This window comes from Symphalangus syndactylus, chromosome 1, assembly GCF_028878055.3.
Source record: "Symphalangus syndactylus isolate Jambi chromosome 1, NHGRI_mSymSyn1-v2.1_pri, whole genome shotgun sequence".
Lineage (NCBI taxonomy): Eukaryota > Metazoa > Chordata > Mammalia > Primates > Hylobatidae > Symphalangus > Symphalangus syndactylus.
In genome coordinates, this window is record NC_072423.2 from 37,870,957 (window position 1) to 37,888,105 (window position 17,149).

At 52.3% G+C, this 17,149-nt stretch overlaps 1 protein-coding gene across 7 annotated transcripts in view; it reads right to left on the reverse strand.

Moving 5' to 3' along the window:
• The window catches only part of CTIF (cap binding complex dependent translation initiation factor), a 333,504-nt gene that overhangs the window by 248,041 nt on the left and 68,314 nt on the right, over positions 1 to 17,149 (reverse strand). For all 7 annotated transcript variants that reach the window (XM_055232808.2, XM_063639943.1, XM_055232791.2 and 4 more), the window contains one exon: positions 2,294 to 2,501. In XM_055232808.2, coding sequence (XP_055088783.1) covers positions 2,294 to 2,473 — 180 coding nt within the window. In that variant the 5' untranslated portion in view covers positions 2,474 to 2,501. The remainder of the gene's footprint in view (positions 1 to 2,293; positions 2,502 to 17,149) is intronic.

Sequence of the window (17,149 nt, forward strand, 5' to 3'; positions counted from 1 at the left end):
TCTGCCTCTGCACCTTCGTGGCTGCGAGTAGCTGGAGAGAAACCACAGCTGTGCTGCAGGAGTCATTTTAGTTGCACGGTCGCACACCTGCAACTCCCTCCTGTTATTGTGGATGAACCGCTGGGGGCTGGGGATAGGCCAGGGTTCCAGCAACCCCTGACTTGCACCTGGATCGAACACACAGGTCAATGCTCCTATTTTGACCTTATTTCCCCAAATACCACCACATGTCTCTCCCCTTTACAGCTAAACTCCTCAAAACAGTTGTACTATTCTCCTAGTCTCCAGGCCATTTCCTTCTGTTCCTTGAGCTGGCCACAGGCAGGCTTCTGCCTTCACCACTCAGCGGAAACTCCCCCATCACGGCCCCCCTGCTCAGCCAGCCATTCTCAGCCCCTCTTACCTGGCCTGGCAGCAGCCCACAAGGCAGTCTCCCCGTATCCCACTCCCTCGACGCCCCTCCTGGGCTCCAGCACTCCACGCAGCCTGGTTCCCTCCTGCCTCACTGGTCTCTTGGCTCACTTCTCTTCACATTCTTTCTTCCTCATGTGGGGCCACTCCAGGGCTCAGGCCTCGCACCTCCTGACGACACAGTCCCCATCATCCCTCTGACTCATCTCCGCAGCTCTCCCTCCCTCACCCTCTGCTCCAGCACCCTGGCCTCCTGGCTGGGCCTGGACTCTTCTTCCAGCCCAGCCCTGGCACAGGCTACTCCTTCTGCCCAGATGTTCCTCTCCGGATATCTCCACTACCCACCCCTCCCTCCCCTCCATGCCAGCTTCCCTGACTACGCTACTTAAAACTGCAAGCTCCTCCTGCTCCTCCTCACTCCCCATTCCATTTTCCAGCTTTACTTTTCTCCATTGTAATGATCACCCACAAGTAGAATACACAGTCCATGAGGGCAGGGCTTTTTTGCTCAATCCTAGATACAAGTCCTAGAATAGTGCCCAGCACAGAACAGAAGCTTGTTAAACACTCGTGGATTGAATAACAAACAAATTATAAGCTTGCATTACTTGTGATTTTAGAACCTCAAGGACACTAAAGAAAGCATCACATCTATTTTTTTTTCTCCCTCAGGGCTATTTTCTGTCCCCTGCTTCCCAGTGGGGACAGGGCATGGGATTACTGTGGCTTCTGCATTTCCTAGAGTGACTCCTGGTCTGAGTTCCAGGAAAGCCAAAAGTTTGTTCTGGCTTCTAAAAAGCTAGGGGTCCCACCCAAAAAGTGAGCCAGGTGGTTTGACTCAGCCTTTTCCAAAGCAGAGTGCACCCAGGTAGCTCACCTTCTGATTGTCCCAGGAGTCCCAGGCTTGGAGATGGGATAACATGCACGAGAGGTGGATCCCCAGAACCCTGACTCCAGATGAGACAGGGGACTCTCCTGTACATGCTTGTGCAGGCAGCACTGATTCTCTGCAGCTTTTGTACTTCTTACCGTCTTTGACCTTCCAACATTCCCGAGGCAACAGCATAATCCCCATTTGCCAGATAAGAAAACTCAGCCAGCCCCACAGACATTGAAGGTTCTGCCCAAGGTCACACTGGCAGCTAGAAGCCAATCTGGAAGCAGCTCTTGAACAAAAATCTGCTGAGGATTTGTGGTGTTAGGCAAAGATATGCTTGATAGGGTCCCTATCCTTAATGCATTCATACTTCATTAGGGAGAAGCCAAGACTTTCAAATCTCAGCCCACAATCTTTCAGATGAGTCCATCTCCCCTCCAAGGTCAGGGATGCCACAGACTGAGGCAGGAGGGGGCAGGACCAACCCACGACGCTGGTTGGATTGTCTCATATGTCTAAGTATGTCTGACATACAGAGCCCTGGGTGAGAATCCCACGAGACTCATTCCTTTGGCTACCAACAACTACTTGTAATTGAAATCAGAGAATATTCACAAGTTATAGTTCTTTGATGGTATGCATTATGGAGAAGCAAAATCTCCAGCTCTCTTCTAGAACATAAGCTTATTGAGAACAGGGAACAGTGTTCAGCACATAGTCAGTACTCAAGAGACGTATGTTCAAAGACTTGTGGGCCTGGCTGGGCCCCAAAGCCTCATTGGACAGGGAGGAGTGGAGGTGGGTCAGAGCGACTGGGTGCACAGCCAGGGCACCTCCTGCCTGGATCCCAAAGCCCACCTGCCAGATTCTGGGTTCTCTGCTGGGTGGGACCATTCATGCCTTAGCAGTCTAGTGTCAGGCAACTGGATGCTGCCCAGAATTAGGGGCCCCTGCATCACCCCCTCTGAATTTGCCAAGCTCCCCCAACCCTGGGCCAGTGCTCACCTGGGAGATGTGGGACTGGGTCCTCTCACTCTCGCCATCACCCTCCGTCTTGTCAGCCAGCAGCCCCTGCACCTGGTACTCCAGCACGTAGCTGTCGATGAAGCGCTCCAGCTCCTCGATCTCCTGGGAGCGGCTGCTCCCCGCCTCCGAGGAGGCCGATGCTGCAGAGGAGTTTTCCATCCCTCCAGCTCAGGGGCCTGGGCCGGGACTGGTGGGAAAGAGGACAGAGAACTCCGTGAGACGCTGCTGGAGGAGACGACGATGCCCACACCTGGGAAACACTCTCCGCTCCTGGAAATATCTTCGTATCCATCATGGCGTTCTGTTCTTCCAACAACCCTGAGAAGTCAGTGGGGGGCTGGCTTACCCTTGGCATAAACTATGTGCTGTAATTCCCACTGTGTGGGGCGGGAGACTGAGGCCCAGGGAATGCAGGCCACTTGTCTGATTGGCCAGCACAGGCACTGTGCAGTGTCAGAGATAGCGTCTACCTAGGCCTTAATCGCTGGGAAAGGCAGAAGATGAACTCAGCCTACAGGCCAAGCCTCACTTCCTGACTCAGATTTAACAGAATCTACCACAAAGCAGGATGAAATAAACCACAGAACCAAGACTGAGGGTGCACAATGGGGCACGAGACACAAACCTCTGAGGGGCTCAGGTCCTCCAAGAAAATGACTACTTATGAGGAGACTTTTTCTTTTTGGTCACGAGACTGTCCCCTAAATTAGTTGAAGCCTATGGGCTGTAAATTATAAGCAAGATTTTGCAGCCTTGCTCTGGTGCAGCTACTGGAACACACCTATGATGAGTCTGCAGGAACGTGACTGGTTTTCACTGGCAGAACGAGAAAGGCTTGCTGCATTGTCTATGCTGACATGCCCTAGCCACAGACACTGCCTGGTCACCTTTACAGGGGCATGACTAACCCATTAGCCCTCCGGCCCTCTCTCTGGGACAGTGTGGCATAGATGACCAGCTATGGCTGGAAAACTAGCTAAAGTCCACCAACAAAACTGCAATCTCTGGAGCTGACATGCTCAACCCAGCCCTGCAGGGGCCCAGGTCTGCTGGGATCTCCCCACCACTGCCCTCTCTGCTCTCCCCTCCCTTGCTTATCCCCCGAAGCTCCCACCTGACCCACCCGGGAGTGAGGAAAGCTAGAACCTTTCTCACCTCCAGGCCAGGGGCCCTCCCCTTCCTCTGATGTGCTCCAGGCTAGATGGGAAGGGGCTTTAAAGCTTGTCTTGTGCCTCTTTTATTATCGGGAGACCTGTGATCTCCATGGAAGATCCTGATCTGCCAGAGAAAACAGAGTCTGCACACGCTTTTATTATTACAACTAGTAGAACAGCCTTCTACCAAACCACTACCACAAGAAAGCAGAGAGAAGACCTGAATCCTTCACACAAAGGGCTCTGGAGCCACATAGAGCTGCATGAATGCTGCTGCCAGTAATAAAGGCGAGGTCCTAGCAGGTTTAATGGAGCGTTTGAATTTCAAAACCTTGAACCTGAGAACCTTAACCTTGAGAACTTCTTTGGAACACAGTTATTTGCCAATAATCTAGGGTTTGTTGAGTGTTTTAACTGCAGCAAGTCCAAAGCAGGGCAAGGAATGGTGTGCTGGGTTCCAGAAATGCTGCTGAGAGCATGAATGTTGACTCCCCCACACCCTCACTGCCTTCTCTGAGGGCGAGGGAACAGGGAGGAAGAACTGCCCCGGGAAAGGAGAACCGCCCTGCTGCGCATACATCTTCCGCTGCTTTCCCAGCTCGTTTTTAGGCTTTTGGCTGCTGCAAGGGGCCCAGCCTCCCTTGGACCCCAGGCCTGCTGCAGGGAGCTCTGAGGTGCTGCAGGGCCTTGCTCTGGGCCCCTGAGGTCAGCGACCTTGGAGCTGTGGGTCTGTTCATCCATCCTAGAGGGAGGAATCAGAGGACTGGAGGTTTCAGGCCAAGGTGGTGCCCTTTTCAGAATGAGGGAACCAGATGAGGAGGCAGGGGTGGCGGCAGGTCTGCAGGGAGTCAGCTGGGATTGGACTATGCACATCTGGTGGCAAGGGCCACAGGCAGGGGCATGGGAGGTACTGTCCATTGCCTCTTCCTCCACCTGCCACTCAAAGCCTACAGGACCTTATACCTCCCCACACCACCAGCACCCACCTTACTCCTCCTGCTCCACAGTTGCCCACACCTAAGTCATCCCCTGCTCCAGCCCCTGGCTACTCTGCTCCTCATCCTGGGCACATGCTAGGTATAGTAGACAGAATTCTAAGACAGTCTTGGGTATACACCCTCTCCCAGTTACTCACCAGGAGTCTAGATACTCTTGGGAAGGGATTTTGCAGACACAATTAAATCCCAAATTAGTTGACTTTAAGATAGGGAGACTATTCGGGAGAGCTTGACCCAAGCACTTGAGCCCATTAAATCTGGGAGTAGAGCTCAGAGACAGCAGAAGGAGCCAGAGATCTAATGTATGAGAAAGACTCAATGCACTCTTGCTGGCTTGAAGGAGGAGAGACACATGGTAAGGCATGTGGGCGGCCTCTAGTAGTTGAGAGCAATCCCTGGTCAACAACTGGCAAGGAAGTGGGCACCTCATCCTACATCTGCAATGAAGTAAATTCACCCGAGAACCAATGAGCTTGGAAGCAGACTTTTCCCCCAGAGCCTCCAGCCAAGAATTCAACTTGGCTAACAACTTGACTTCAGTCTCATGAGATGCTGTGCCAGACTTCTGACTTACAGAACTGTGAGATAATGAATGGTATTGTTTTATGCTGCTGTTTGTAGTAATCTTTTAGGAAGCAATAGAAAATGAACACAGGATGCTCTTTCCTGCCTCTGTGCTTTTGCTCACACTGAACCCATCACCTGGAAGCATTTTCTCCTCCCCTCCACCTGCCAAATCTAGAGGTCCTTATATGCACAGAAGGCCAGAGCATTGCCTTGGTTTCATGGCAGGCTACTAAGCAAAAGATTCACCCAGGGTTGGCTATGGGTATAAATACTGCAATTTCTGCTAATAGTAGGAATGACGAGTGTCTGCTGTGCCTTTATCATGTCCCAGACACGTCAGCACTTGATCTGCCTCCACTCACTTCACCTTCACAGCAGCCCTATGGAATTGGCATAATTATGCTACTTAGAAGAGAAAACGAAGGTTCAGAGAGATTAAGTAACTTGCCCAAGTTCACACAGGAGAGCTCCAGGTCTGCATGGCTATGCTTATACCCCAACTGCCTTTTCTCCATCCCCCCGCCAGTGGCCTGCTCAGTTCCTCAGGCCACCTCCAAGTTGCCCAATTCCATACTGACTCTCCAGTGAGCAGTGAATTCTTCAAGTGCTGCGCATGTGCTTATTCCCCAGCTGGACACAGGTTCCGGAGAGCTGGCGCCATGCAGGCTCTGTGCCTGGCCCTGGGCAGCTGGCCTCCGCTGGATGGGAATAACACCGCCGATGTCCAGAGAGGGCTGAAAAGGAGCCGCCTGCAGGAGAAGTCAATACGCAAGGCCACGCCCATTATTCCTTGAAGACTTCAGATCTTATCAAGGGCTTCCTGGCACACCTAACAGGTGCAGTCGGAGAACTGGGTTTTGCAGGAACTCTACACGGAGCCGTTTCCAGGAGGATTGAGTGCCAGGCTCTGCCTGCAGCAGCAGCCTCTGGCCGGCTCTGCGGGGCTCTCCCAAACATGCCTGAGTGTCTCAGGCCTGTGTCAGGGTCCCGTGAGGGAGCCTGGGCATGGTCATCACCCCAAACCCATAATAGTTGCTGAGAAAGGGGACAGGATTGAGATCCATCCCAAACCTGCGCCTTTTGGTGCCCCGAGGAAGGAAGAGGACTCACTCTGCGGGTGCCTCTTGTGTCCTCACGTCCTCTCGGCCATTCCTCCAACTCTAGTGTTTGCTGCCCAGCCAGATTCACGTGGGGTAGCCCAGCGGCGCCTCACCTCAGTTGCCCTGGGGTCTCCTGCCCAGGCTTCCTCTGCAGTCAGGAGATGCCTGCAGGAAGCCCCCGTCCCCTGGCACCTGCAACCCGGAGTATGAGGAGCTAGCACCCCATGCAGCTGCCCTCAATGGGACAAATACTCCCCTCTTCAGTGTCTCAGACAATTCCAGGCATGCTCCACGTGGTCCCTCAGCAACTCGGAGTGGGGTGAGCCCCTATGGCCCACAGTGGCCGTCAGATCCCTAGCCTCCCTCACTTGTCGATCCTCCCCTCCTTTTCACTCTCTCCCAGGGATTTCAGCTCCTCCAGGAACTCTCGTTTTCCAGGGGGAACAGGAGAACACATCACTTCCCTGTTCCACAGTGGGGCCCAGCGAGAGAGTGGGGAGGCCCCAGCTTCAGAAAAGTGGGGAACACGCAAAGCAGAAAAGCCCTGAGCTTCACCTCAGTCACAAGAGAAGAAGAAGGAGCAGAGAGAGGGAGAGAGCGTGGCCCTTCTCCTCTGCCCGTCCACCTCCACAGCTCTCAGCCTGGAAGTACAGCCCGGCACTAAGGCCCCAAATTTTTTATTATGGTCAACTATACACAACATAAAACAGCATTCAGCTGGGTGTAGTGGCTCATGCCTGTAATCCCAGCCCTTTGGGAGGCTGAGGCAGGAGGATCACTTGAAGCCAGGAATTTGAGACCAGCCTAGGCAACATAGCAAGACCTCGTCTTTCCAAAAAATTTTTTAAAAATTCGCTGAGCCTGGTCGCACATGCCTAGCTACTCAGGAGGCTGAGGCGGGAGGATTGCTTGAGCCCAGGAGTTTGAGATTACAGTGAGCTATGATCATGTTGCTGCACTCCAGCCTGGGCGACAGAGTGAGTTTCTGTCTGAAAGCAAAAACAAAACAAAACAAAACAAAACAAAACCAAACAAAACAACAACAACAAAAAACAACCAATCAACCAAACCAAACAAATCAAAACCTTATAATCTTAACCATTTTTGAGTACATAATTCAGTGGCTTTAAGTACATTCATAGTGTTATGAGCCATCATCACTATCTATTTCCAGAACTTTTTTTATCAACCCAAACAGAAACTCTGTGCCCACTAAACAATGAACTCTTCCTCACCCTTCTCTCTATGAATTTGCCTATTCCAGGTACCTCCTATAAGAGGAATCATGCAATATTTGTCCTTTTATGACCGATTTATTTCACTTAACATAATGCTTTCAAGGTTTATCTACATTGTAACATGTATCAGAATTTCATGCCCCTTTATGGCTGAATAAGACATCATATCACAATAGTACACTGTATATCTAGACCACATTTTATTTATCCATTCATCCACTGATGGACATTTGGGTTGTTTGCACCTTTTGCTGTTGTGAATAATGCTGCTTTGAACATGAGTGTACAACGATCCCTCTGAGTCCCTGTTTATTCTTTGAGGTATCCACCTAGAAAAGTTCCAACACATTTTTAAGGCAAGAAGAGTGTGGCGGAAAAGGGTAGAGCTTTCTCTGGCTGGTGGAGACAAAGGGCAAGGGATCGTCTCCTCCAGGCTTGTTTTGCTGCCTTCCTGCCTGAGCTTTGGGGGTTTCAGCCCGGCTCAGTGTCTCATTCCCAGCAGGATCCAGATGGGAAGTCCCCAAACAGCTGGGCTGCTCGCTAAGCTGAGAGAGCCAGCCAAGAATTTATGTTATAATGATCAGTGAAAGTGAAGAAAGGATGGAACCAGAGGACGAAGGAAAACGAAAAAAGGGAAGGTAGAAGAGCACAAAAGACATGCCTCTCCCCTCGTCTCCTGGCTCTGCTCCGATTCCCTGCCAGGTGATGGATGAGGAGGAATTAAAAGGCAAGCAGCAGGAGTAGGAAAAATGCTGAGGCTGCACTTTGCTGTAAAGGGCACCACAGGGGCGGGCAGCCCTGAGCCTACAGCTGGAGAGGAGGGCCAGTGTGGGCATGGCTTTCTGGAGGACACAGAGGGCCTGGGCTGCAGCAGGACCCGCCCCAGAGCTCCTTCGCCTGTGCTTCCCGGAGAGGACCCAGGGCCGCCAAGCTTGGCCACATCTGTGTCTGTCTGGGGAAAGGGATGCATGCGGGCTCTCTTCCTGGGTCTGCATCTCTGTTAAACGACCTTATCCAGTCTCGGCCGCCAGCCCAGGGACTCCCCACCTCCTGCTGCAGCCAATCACAGTCCATGTTTGTCACCATGGCCCAGTAAGCCTGGCTATTTTTAAGGACAAAAAGGAAAATCACCCATGTTCTTTGCAAAAAGGTGCCTCTCTCCACACTAGTGTCCCCTCCCAACCCTAGACCCAAACAAACTCCTCTTCCCCCTGCTCCCCATCCCTTGCTGCTCTCAGCCAAGCACTCTGTAGCTTCCTTAGAAAACTAGTGCTCTGGAAGGGGTTTCTGTGAACACCGTGGGGCAGCCTGAGATGGTTGGGTGCCAGTCTCTCCCTCTAACCCCTGGCCAAGTCTGACTTTGAGTCTGACCTTCAGAGGCAGGAGGTCTGGAGGAAAAGGTAAGGCTGACATTGGAGAGTACCCACAGGCCAGAGACAATCAGCGGAGCCATCCCAGCCCTCTCAGTATCCTTTCCTGCCCACCCAGTGACAAATGGCATTAGGAGCTATCAATTTAGCCAATCCTTTTAAGAACAGCCAGGCATTAGGGGCATTACCTCCTCCTCCAATCCTCAGGGATGAGTTCAGTGACCTGCAAACCAGATGAGATGCATCTGCTCCAGGGCCTACCAGCACTTCTCAGGGAATCCATCATTCGAGGCCCGCATGGAGGCAGCACTGCACCCCACACTTCTTCAGGCTCTTTCCTCTCCAGCCCCAGCACCCAACTCACTCTAGCAGCACACCCTTCTGACACCCCACCGAGGAAGCCCAGGAAGACCCCAATTTCTGCTTCCTGGCTCATCTTTTGGCTTGTGGCTGCCACAAGGGGTCCAGCTTCCTGTGGATCCCAGGCCCGCTGTAGGGGGCCCAGGTGGGGCTGCAGGGGGCTTGCTTGGTGACTGTAAGATCAGCAGCCTTGGGGCTCACGGGTCTGTACACTTGTCCCAGCAGGACAGCAAGTCTGCAGTGGGGGTGGCATCGGAGCTGTGGTGGGCAATGGGGCCCAGAGTGTTGTCCTTGCTCTCCTGCTGCTAAATCCACTCATCACAGCCACTGGCGTCTTCACCCCACCTTCCCCGTGGCCGCTTCCCATGTCACCTGGTGCTGCACAGCACTGTGCTCCCGGGTTGCTCTCCAGCAAGCAGCTCCTGGTGACCATTATAGGCAGAGCTGGCTGCTGTCTTTCCGGCCCTGGTCCCCTCCATTCCCTCTCTCCTTCCCATCCCCACACAGTGGGAGCAACACCTTCACCCAGAGTGCACAACAAGGGCTAGAATTCTCCCTTGTAGGCTGTCAGGTGGCCCCTAGGGCAGAGCCAGCCCAGAGGCCATGCTGCCTGCTGGAGTGGGGAGGAGAGAGGCCAGGCTGCCCAGGACAAACGGAAGATGCCCACGGCTCTCCCCGAGGAAGCCACGGGAGCCTGCTCACCGCCAACCGTGCCCCTCCGGCCCCAGTCCAGCCCACACTCCCCTTCAGGACTCCAGCGAGAATGTACTTCCCCGACAGTCTGCAGCCCTCAAGCTCTGGCCTGATAATTCAACCATGTTGGTGTTTGCCAAACAAAAGTGGGAGGAAGCAGAGGCCTCCATGTGCAGGAGCCCCAGGTCCCCAACCCCTGGGAAATGGGAAAGTTCAGAAATACATGAAGTCAAAGGCAGGTGACCTTGGAAACTGGCAACTTGAAAACTGGTCCAGCTCCTCAGTGACTCATGGAGGCTGCTCTTGGGGACAGAGGAGTCTGTCACAGAAGTCAAGGACATCTGATGTCCTCTAAACGTCTGATCCCCTGTCACCCCACCAAATTAACCCTTTTGTCACTCAAACATCCAACAGGGTGTTAGCTAGCATGGTGTTGTTCAAACTGCAGGTCTCAGCAATTTCATGGGCTGCAAAACAATTTCCTGGGTCACGATCTCAGCATTAAAAAATGTATAACTAAATTGAAAATATCAGCATGTAGCACACATTGTAAATATCAATTTGTGGGACTTTTGTTTCACCTACCCATGAAAAACGTATTGGCCGGGAGCACTGCTTCCCAAACTTTAATGAGTACACCAATCACAGGGCATCTTTTTACAATGCAGATTCTGGTTCAAGGATGGGAGTTGGGGCCTGAGACTCAGCATTCCTAACACGCTCCCAAGTGAGGCTGCTGCTGCCAGTCAGAGAACTACACTTGAAATAGACAAGATCTAGAAAACCTTGCACGTCTCCTTTATCCATTATTCAGATACTCTTGCTCTGGCCAGAGGGCTAGAAAAGGGCAGAGTCCCCAGGCCAACCTTCTGGCCAGCTGGTCAGCTATCTGGTGAAGGGGTGGCTCCTCTTATGGACCACCCAGGGCCCAGGGCAGAGCTCAGAACCAGGCATGAGCTCCACAGGTTATTATGATTAGTGGACGATGGGGCCACCACCTCCACCCTGGACTCTCAGGGCCAGGCGCATGACATGACAGCACCTGCTTACAGTCCTGCAACACCCAGCATGGAGCTCAGGCACATCTGCCAGGTCTGAACAAGTTGGAGGTGGTTCCTGATATCTATGCTGTCTGACCTCAACAGCCCTTCAGCTGCTGCCATGCAGGTGAGGACACTGGGGCCTTGGGGGCTGAGGGGGGAATGACGTACTGGGAGCCACTCAGGTATCTATGGGTAGAGCCAGGCTGCAATGCAGGATCCAAGCCCTCATGTCCCTCAACATCCTGCCTTCTTCAGGGACCCCTGCTGAGAGTCACCTCCCTTCCCCTAGTGATTCCTAACCTCTGTGGACTCCAAGCGCAGTTCTGGGTTACAATCATCAACATCAGGCAGTTAGTGACATGACAGATATTCCTAAATAACAGATGACACCAAAATCATACCATTGTCCTCATACCCTCCTGAGCTCCCACCCTGTGCAAAGCCCTAGACCAAGCCCTGTGGTTTCATCAGAATTTCATGGAAACAGAGCTGGGACTTGGCACTTACTCCTCTGTCCCCAAGAGCAGCCTCCATGAGTCACTGAGGAGCTGGACCAGTTTTCATGGGGCGGGCAGGGCATGGCTGACTGGAAGGCAAGGGAGATGCCATGGATTCTTTCCTGCTCAGCAGGCCTGCAGGGTTGGCACTCAGAATGGGGGCTGAGATCGGAGGCCCTGGGGAGGGAGGAAGAGAGAGCAGCCCGCAGGAGTGTGGAAGGCACAGGCCTCAGTCCCCCGGGGGTGCCTCGTTAGATTCCTGGCTCCTGATCAGCACTTCCTCTTGGAGGAAGAACACTGAAACAGCAACCCACCTGGGCAGATAGGCCCAGCCCAATAGGCAGGAGGGCATCCAGGTGGACTCTGTGAGATGCAGGTCCTGCTTTATCCCTGAGTGCCCCTGTTTCCAGGTCTGCCCTCAAGGCCCACAGAAGCCTCCACTGGGCTCCAGCACTGACCACTCACCTGCTCCCTTGGCACCAAACCCAGGCTGCCTGGTGACACCTTCTCCTCCTCCTCTGCGCTGCTACCCAACTCTTGCCCTGCTCTTGAATTTTTTATAGGTTTTTGCCTGGTATTGATAAGACTGCATGATCCTTGAGGGCCCTGCTCCATCCTACACCTGCTTCCATTGCAGGCCCAGAATGGGTAGACAGGCCTGTGGCTCCCCCAGCCCTCCCACGCCCTCTCCAGCACCGTCCTTCCCTCAGAGTGGGCCTCCTCAGCTCTTCTGCCCACTGCCAACGGGCCCAGGCTTTCCTCCAGCCCCATTCCCAGCTCCTAGAATGTTAAAGCCAATGGATGCTGGGAGTTGACTTGCTCCAGCCCCCCACACCCTCAAGGTCACCCAGTCCCCGAACCAGGACTCCAACCTCTTCCCATGACCTTCAAGAGCCTCCTCGAGACAACTCTTCCCAACTAAGACGTACTGAGCACCTGCTGTATACCACAACCTAGAGGCACCAGGGACAGGGAAGTCATAGCTGAAACAAACCAAAACTGTGCAGGGCCACCGGACAGCTGGACAGCCATATCCCTGGCTGGAGTCAGGTGGCTTCCTCACTGCCCCCACTCATAAAACAGGGTGACATCATGCTTACAGGTCCCGAGTCTGGGTTCCAGTGCTGGCTAAATCACCTTTTCACTGCATGCTGTTGGGCAGACTCTGGGCCTGCTTCCTCATGTTTAAAGTAGGCTGATGGTGAAAGTGCCACCTCATGAGGTGCTGTGAGAATCACGTGAAAGAATGAATAAGAAAAGTGCTCAACACAGCTAGGCATATATCAAGCACTCAATTATCAGTTGCAATTATCACTCAACTTCACAACTGCTATACCTCACTCTGTCTTCTGCATTCTCTCCCACCTCTGCCTCTCCAAATCTCCCCTTTTCCCTCAAGGCCCACTTCTTGGCACACCTCCTCCATGAAGCCCTCCTTGACTACTCTGGATATCAATCACCACTGCTATCTCTGAACCCCAGATCTCTGCAGACCTCACCACTCCCTAATGCCTCCCAACTCTGAACACCCTGAGTCCTTGGGCCTCAGTCTGGCCCTTTCCTGTATTCCAATCCCTGGGTTGACCTGTTTTGCCAACCTGCAGGAACTCACAGAGATCCATTCTCTCTTCTGTGGACTCTGAAGGTAGATGGGTGAGCCCCACCACCAGCTGTCAAAAGCTTCGGGGTTTATTGGCCAAGAGTGAAAAGTAACTTGGAGCATGCTAGGAAGGGAGACCAATAGTGCCCTGCTCTGAACCCAGCGATGTATCCACAAGCACCTGGGGTTAAGGCCAGAAAGGGCATCCAAGTGTGGTGGCAGCAGCACTCCAGGCCTTCCTTCTCAGGCAATGCTCTCTCTGGCATCTGTCTTGGGGTTTCCAGGGTCCCCAGTCAGCTTTCTCCCTCTTGGCAACAGCTCCCTGAACTACAGCCCAGCTGGAGCAGGGACAGTACCGAGCTGTTTCCAGAGCCTGGTGGGGGTGTCCACAGCCCAGAACAGGCTGTGCACAGGCTAGGGCTCAGCAGGCTGTGGCCTTGCAGGCCTGTCCAGGTGGTCTTGTGCTATGGCTGCAAGGCAGAACTGGCTCACGTTCGAGAACAGCATCCCTTTCTCTACTCATCCTCAAGAACAGCTCAAGCCCACCTCTTAGATGCCACCTTGACTGGCCCAGGTCACAGAGACCCCTCAGAATGCTCATAGCAGCCACTCACTGGGCCCTTGGGTTTCTGCCTGCCCCCCCACCCCCCCACCACTTTCGATGACCGCCTTGTCCTGCAAGGAGCACAGCCACAAAGCAGAGATTGCTACTGCCTGTGCTGGGGCCACGTCTGGACCATGGTGTGTTCTGGCTAGCCAGTTAGATATTTTAAAAATATTTGAGCTAACATTTATAAATCAAAATATTCCACATAAAAAGCCACAACTTCTGACTTTTCTTGAAAAAACTGGATGATCAAGTGACACTGGCCCAACTTCTTGCACTGTAACCATAAGCTAGAGCTAAGAAGTGCTGTCCCCTTCAGACCAGGCAATCAACCCCAGTTCTCTGCAGACCCCCACACTCTCTAATGCCTCCCCACTGCTCACAGCCTCACTCTCACCTGGCTCCCTCACTCACACGTGTTACCTACCTGGCCCCTATAAGGCATCCGAGTTTGAAAGCCCCCTGCAAAAGAGCAACTAACTGGAAGTGGTCTATGCCTACAAAAATGAGGGGTCCCTCTGAGAACTTGGAAATAAATCAGGACAAAGGATTGCCCTTGGGAGTTACACTGTGAAATAATACAAGATAGTCCAGGTCCAAAACAGAAATATGAAAGGTCATTGCAAGGAGAAAGAAAAAAAGGCTCCAGACCAGCAGTACTCAACCATAACCTGGCTGAAGAGAGCCACAGCTCTTATAGGAAGATGGTGTCACTCAGCAGAAACTGGGCTGTGCATACTCAAGCTCCTCCTAGGGACAGGGTACCCCTGCTCAGTGTCTCAAGGGAGGAAACGACAGCCCAGGGATGTCCCACTGCTCCTGTAATGCCCCCACCACCCTCCAGCTCAGCCTTAATGTGAGCTGAGTGGCTGCCACCTTCCCCAGCTAAACTACGAGCTCCTGGAGGCTGAGGACCTGTCTGCTGCTTTCCTTGGACCCTGGGATCCTGAGCTGACCTCACCATAGACATTCAGATCCTCTTTGACGGTTTCATGATGGATTCCCAGAAAGTAGAAAATGGTCAGCAGCAGGTAACAAATGCTCTGCCGACCTTGGTATTAGCAGACGGACAGCAGCTGGCTGCTGATGGGCAGAGATGGGTGGCACATTACAAGTGGACCCAGCACACACAGCTTGGGTGTCAGAGGGCAGGCCCCTCTTCTGCCAGGGAGCCCTCATGTATTCCGCACAATGCCTGAAGCATGCTGGACAGCAACCACAGGAATCTCAGACTTGATCCGGTGCCCGGCGCTCTTACAGCTCTCCCAGAATTCTCTGCGAACCACAGGAAGGCAAAGAAATGGGCAGCAAAAGCCCAGGGCTCCTGATTCCTGGAGTGGCCTCCAGGCCCAGAGACAACACCGCACAGCTACCTCTGCCTTTGCTTGGAGGACCCAAGGGAGGGAAACTCCTGCTCAAAGGCAGCTGCCCTTTGACCTTTCCTAAAGCAGAAAAGCAAACCATCAATATTGTATTCCCCACAGATAGTTGGTTTCCAACCTATTTTCCTCTAATACCATACTTGTTTTTCAAATGAAATCATAAATGACTGCCCCCAAATGTATAAAAGATAATAAATACTTGTGTTTCTTGAGAATTTAGTATGTGCTGGCCCCTGTGCTAAATGCTTGTCATATATTAATTTAATCCTCAAGACCATCCTATAATGTAGGCATTATTTTTGTCCCCCTTGTACAAATTAGGAAACTGAGGACACAAAGGGTTGCTCAAGGTCACCTGGCTAGGAAGAGGCTGGCTCAGAACTGAAACCTGGACAGAATGGCTCCAAGACATGGATACTCTGACCAAAGAGAGTGAGGGTCCCAGAGCTCCACTCCCTTAATGTGCCAGCCCTTGCCCAACATCCCCCATAAGCTGCTAGACCCTGTGGTCCCTCCTGGAGTGGGCCTTGGAACCTGCTCCAGATGAAGCCTTTGGGTTCTGTCCAGGGTGCCAGCAGTTATGAACTCTCCAGGGAGTCTGAAGTCATTTAGGGAGGTCTGGAGGGTGGCACTGGGCCTCATGCCCCTGGAGTCTGCACAGCTCAGCATTGTCCTTCCTGCCAGTCAGCCCTTAATAACCCTGCGGCTGCAGTTAGGCAGAGCATGCATCACCACGCCCTGTTACCCTCCCATATGGGGACCCTGGAACAGTATGCCAGTGGCCCAGTGACAGGGCAGGATGATGACCCAGGCATCTGACTCCAATCCCGAGCATTTTCCCTGGACTAGCAATATCTCAGATTCTCATTGCCTTGTGGCATGAGCCAATGAGTCACGGAACATTCCCACCAGGTTGAGCTGAGATAGGGTAGGAGCTCTGAGGAAGGGGGAAAGGGACAGATAAGACAGGTGCAGTCCTTTTGAGCTGCAAAGACTTCTTCTGTTGAGAGGGTATGAAAAAGCCAAGCTCTACAGGCCACACATATTTGCAAGCCATGTCCACTACCTTGTAGAACGTAAAGCCCGATTACAGAGGTCTCCCACCACAACAGATGGCCAAGCCAGAGAAAAGAGCTCTTGGCCAAGGCCACATAGAAGGTTCAGGTATGGTTTCCTGGGGTTGGTTTCCCCAATTACTTCTCTCTGGGACATGATCAAGTAATTGGGAAAACAGGCAGCCAGAAAAATTTAAGTTCCAGTTAATTCCATCAGGAACCCACTCTAGTATGTGTGCTTGAGAACAAGGACCTTTTCATTTTTCCCATATTGTATTTCCAGGACCTGGTATGAAGCGGGCAATCAACAGAGGCCAGAAGGGAGGACTGTGGGCTCCCTCCGAGAGGCCCATCGTGGGCCTCTGTGACCTAAGAGCTCCTCCCACAGGCTAGTCTGGGACAGCTGCAGTGAGGAAGGACTCCCAGGTGCAGACAGATGCCTTGCAGCAGAGAGCCCACAGGGGGCAGATCCTGATGGCTGTTCTAATTAGTCCATCAGAGTCCTTGGTCTCTGCTTCCCATTATTTCTGTGGTTAATTTCACCCACTAGAGCATGGTAGCAGCAGATAACCTTTTCACACACACAGCAGGAGAAGTCTGTAGCCAGATACAACCGCAGGGAGCAGGCTGAGTGGTTAACTGGTGGATAATTAACTGAGAAATCCCCCACAGCCATCTGCAAACTCTACTGAGACATGGAGAAGGAGGGGATATAAGGCCAGAAAGGAGCCTCCCATAGCCTCAACCGTCACTGGATTTCACCCAGAATCCTAGAAGCTTAGAAGTAAAAAGACCTTACAAAGTATTGAGTCAAGTGTTGGAGAGGATGTGGAGCAACTGGAGCCCTCAAACACTGCTCATGGGAATGTAAGATGGTGCAGCTGCTGTGGAAAACCATATGGAATGGTTTGCAATTTCTTGAACCATTAAACATAAACCTTATGACCCAAAAATTCCACTCCCAGGTATATACCTGAGAAAAATGAAAACACATGTCTACATAAAAACTTGCACACAAATGTTTTTAGTACCATTATGAATAATAGCCAAAAGGTAAAAGCTACACAAACATCCATCAACTGATGGCTGGATAACAAAATATGAATTATGCATGCAATGGAATATTACTCAGCCATTAGAAGGAATAAAGTACTGATCCATGCTACCACAT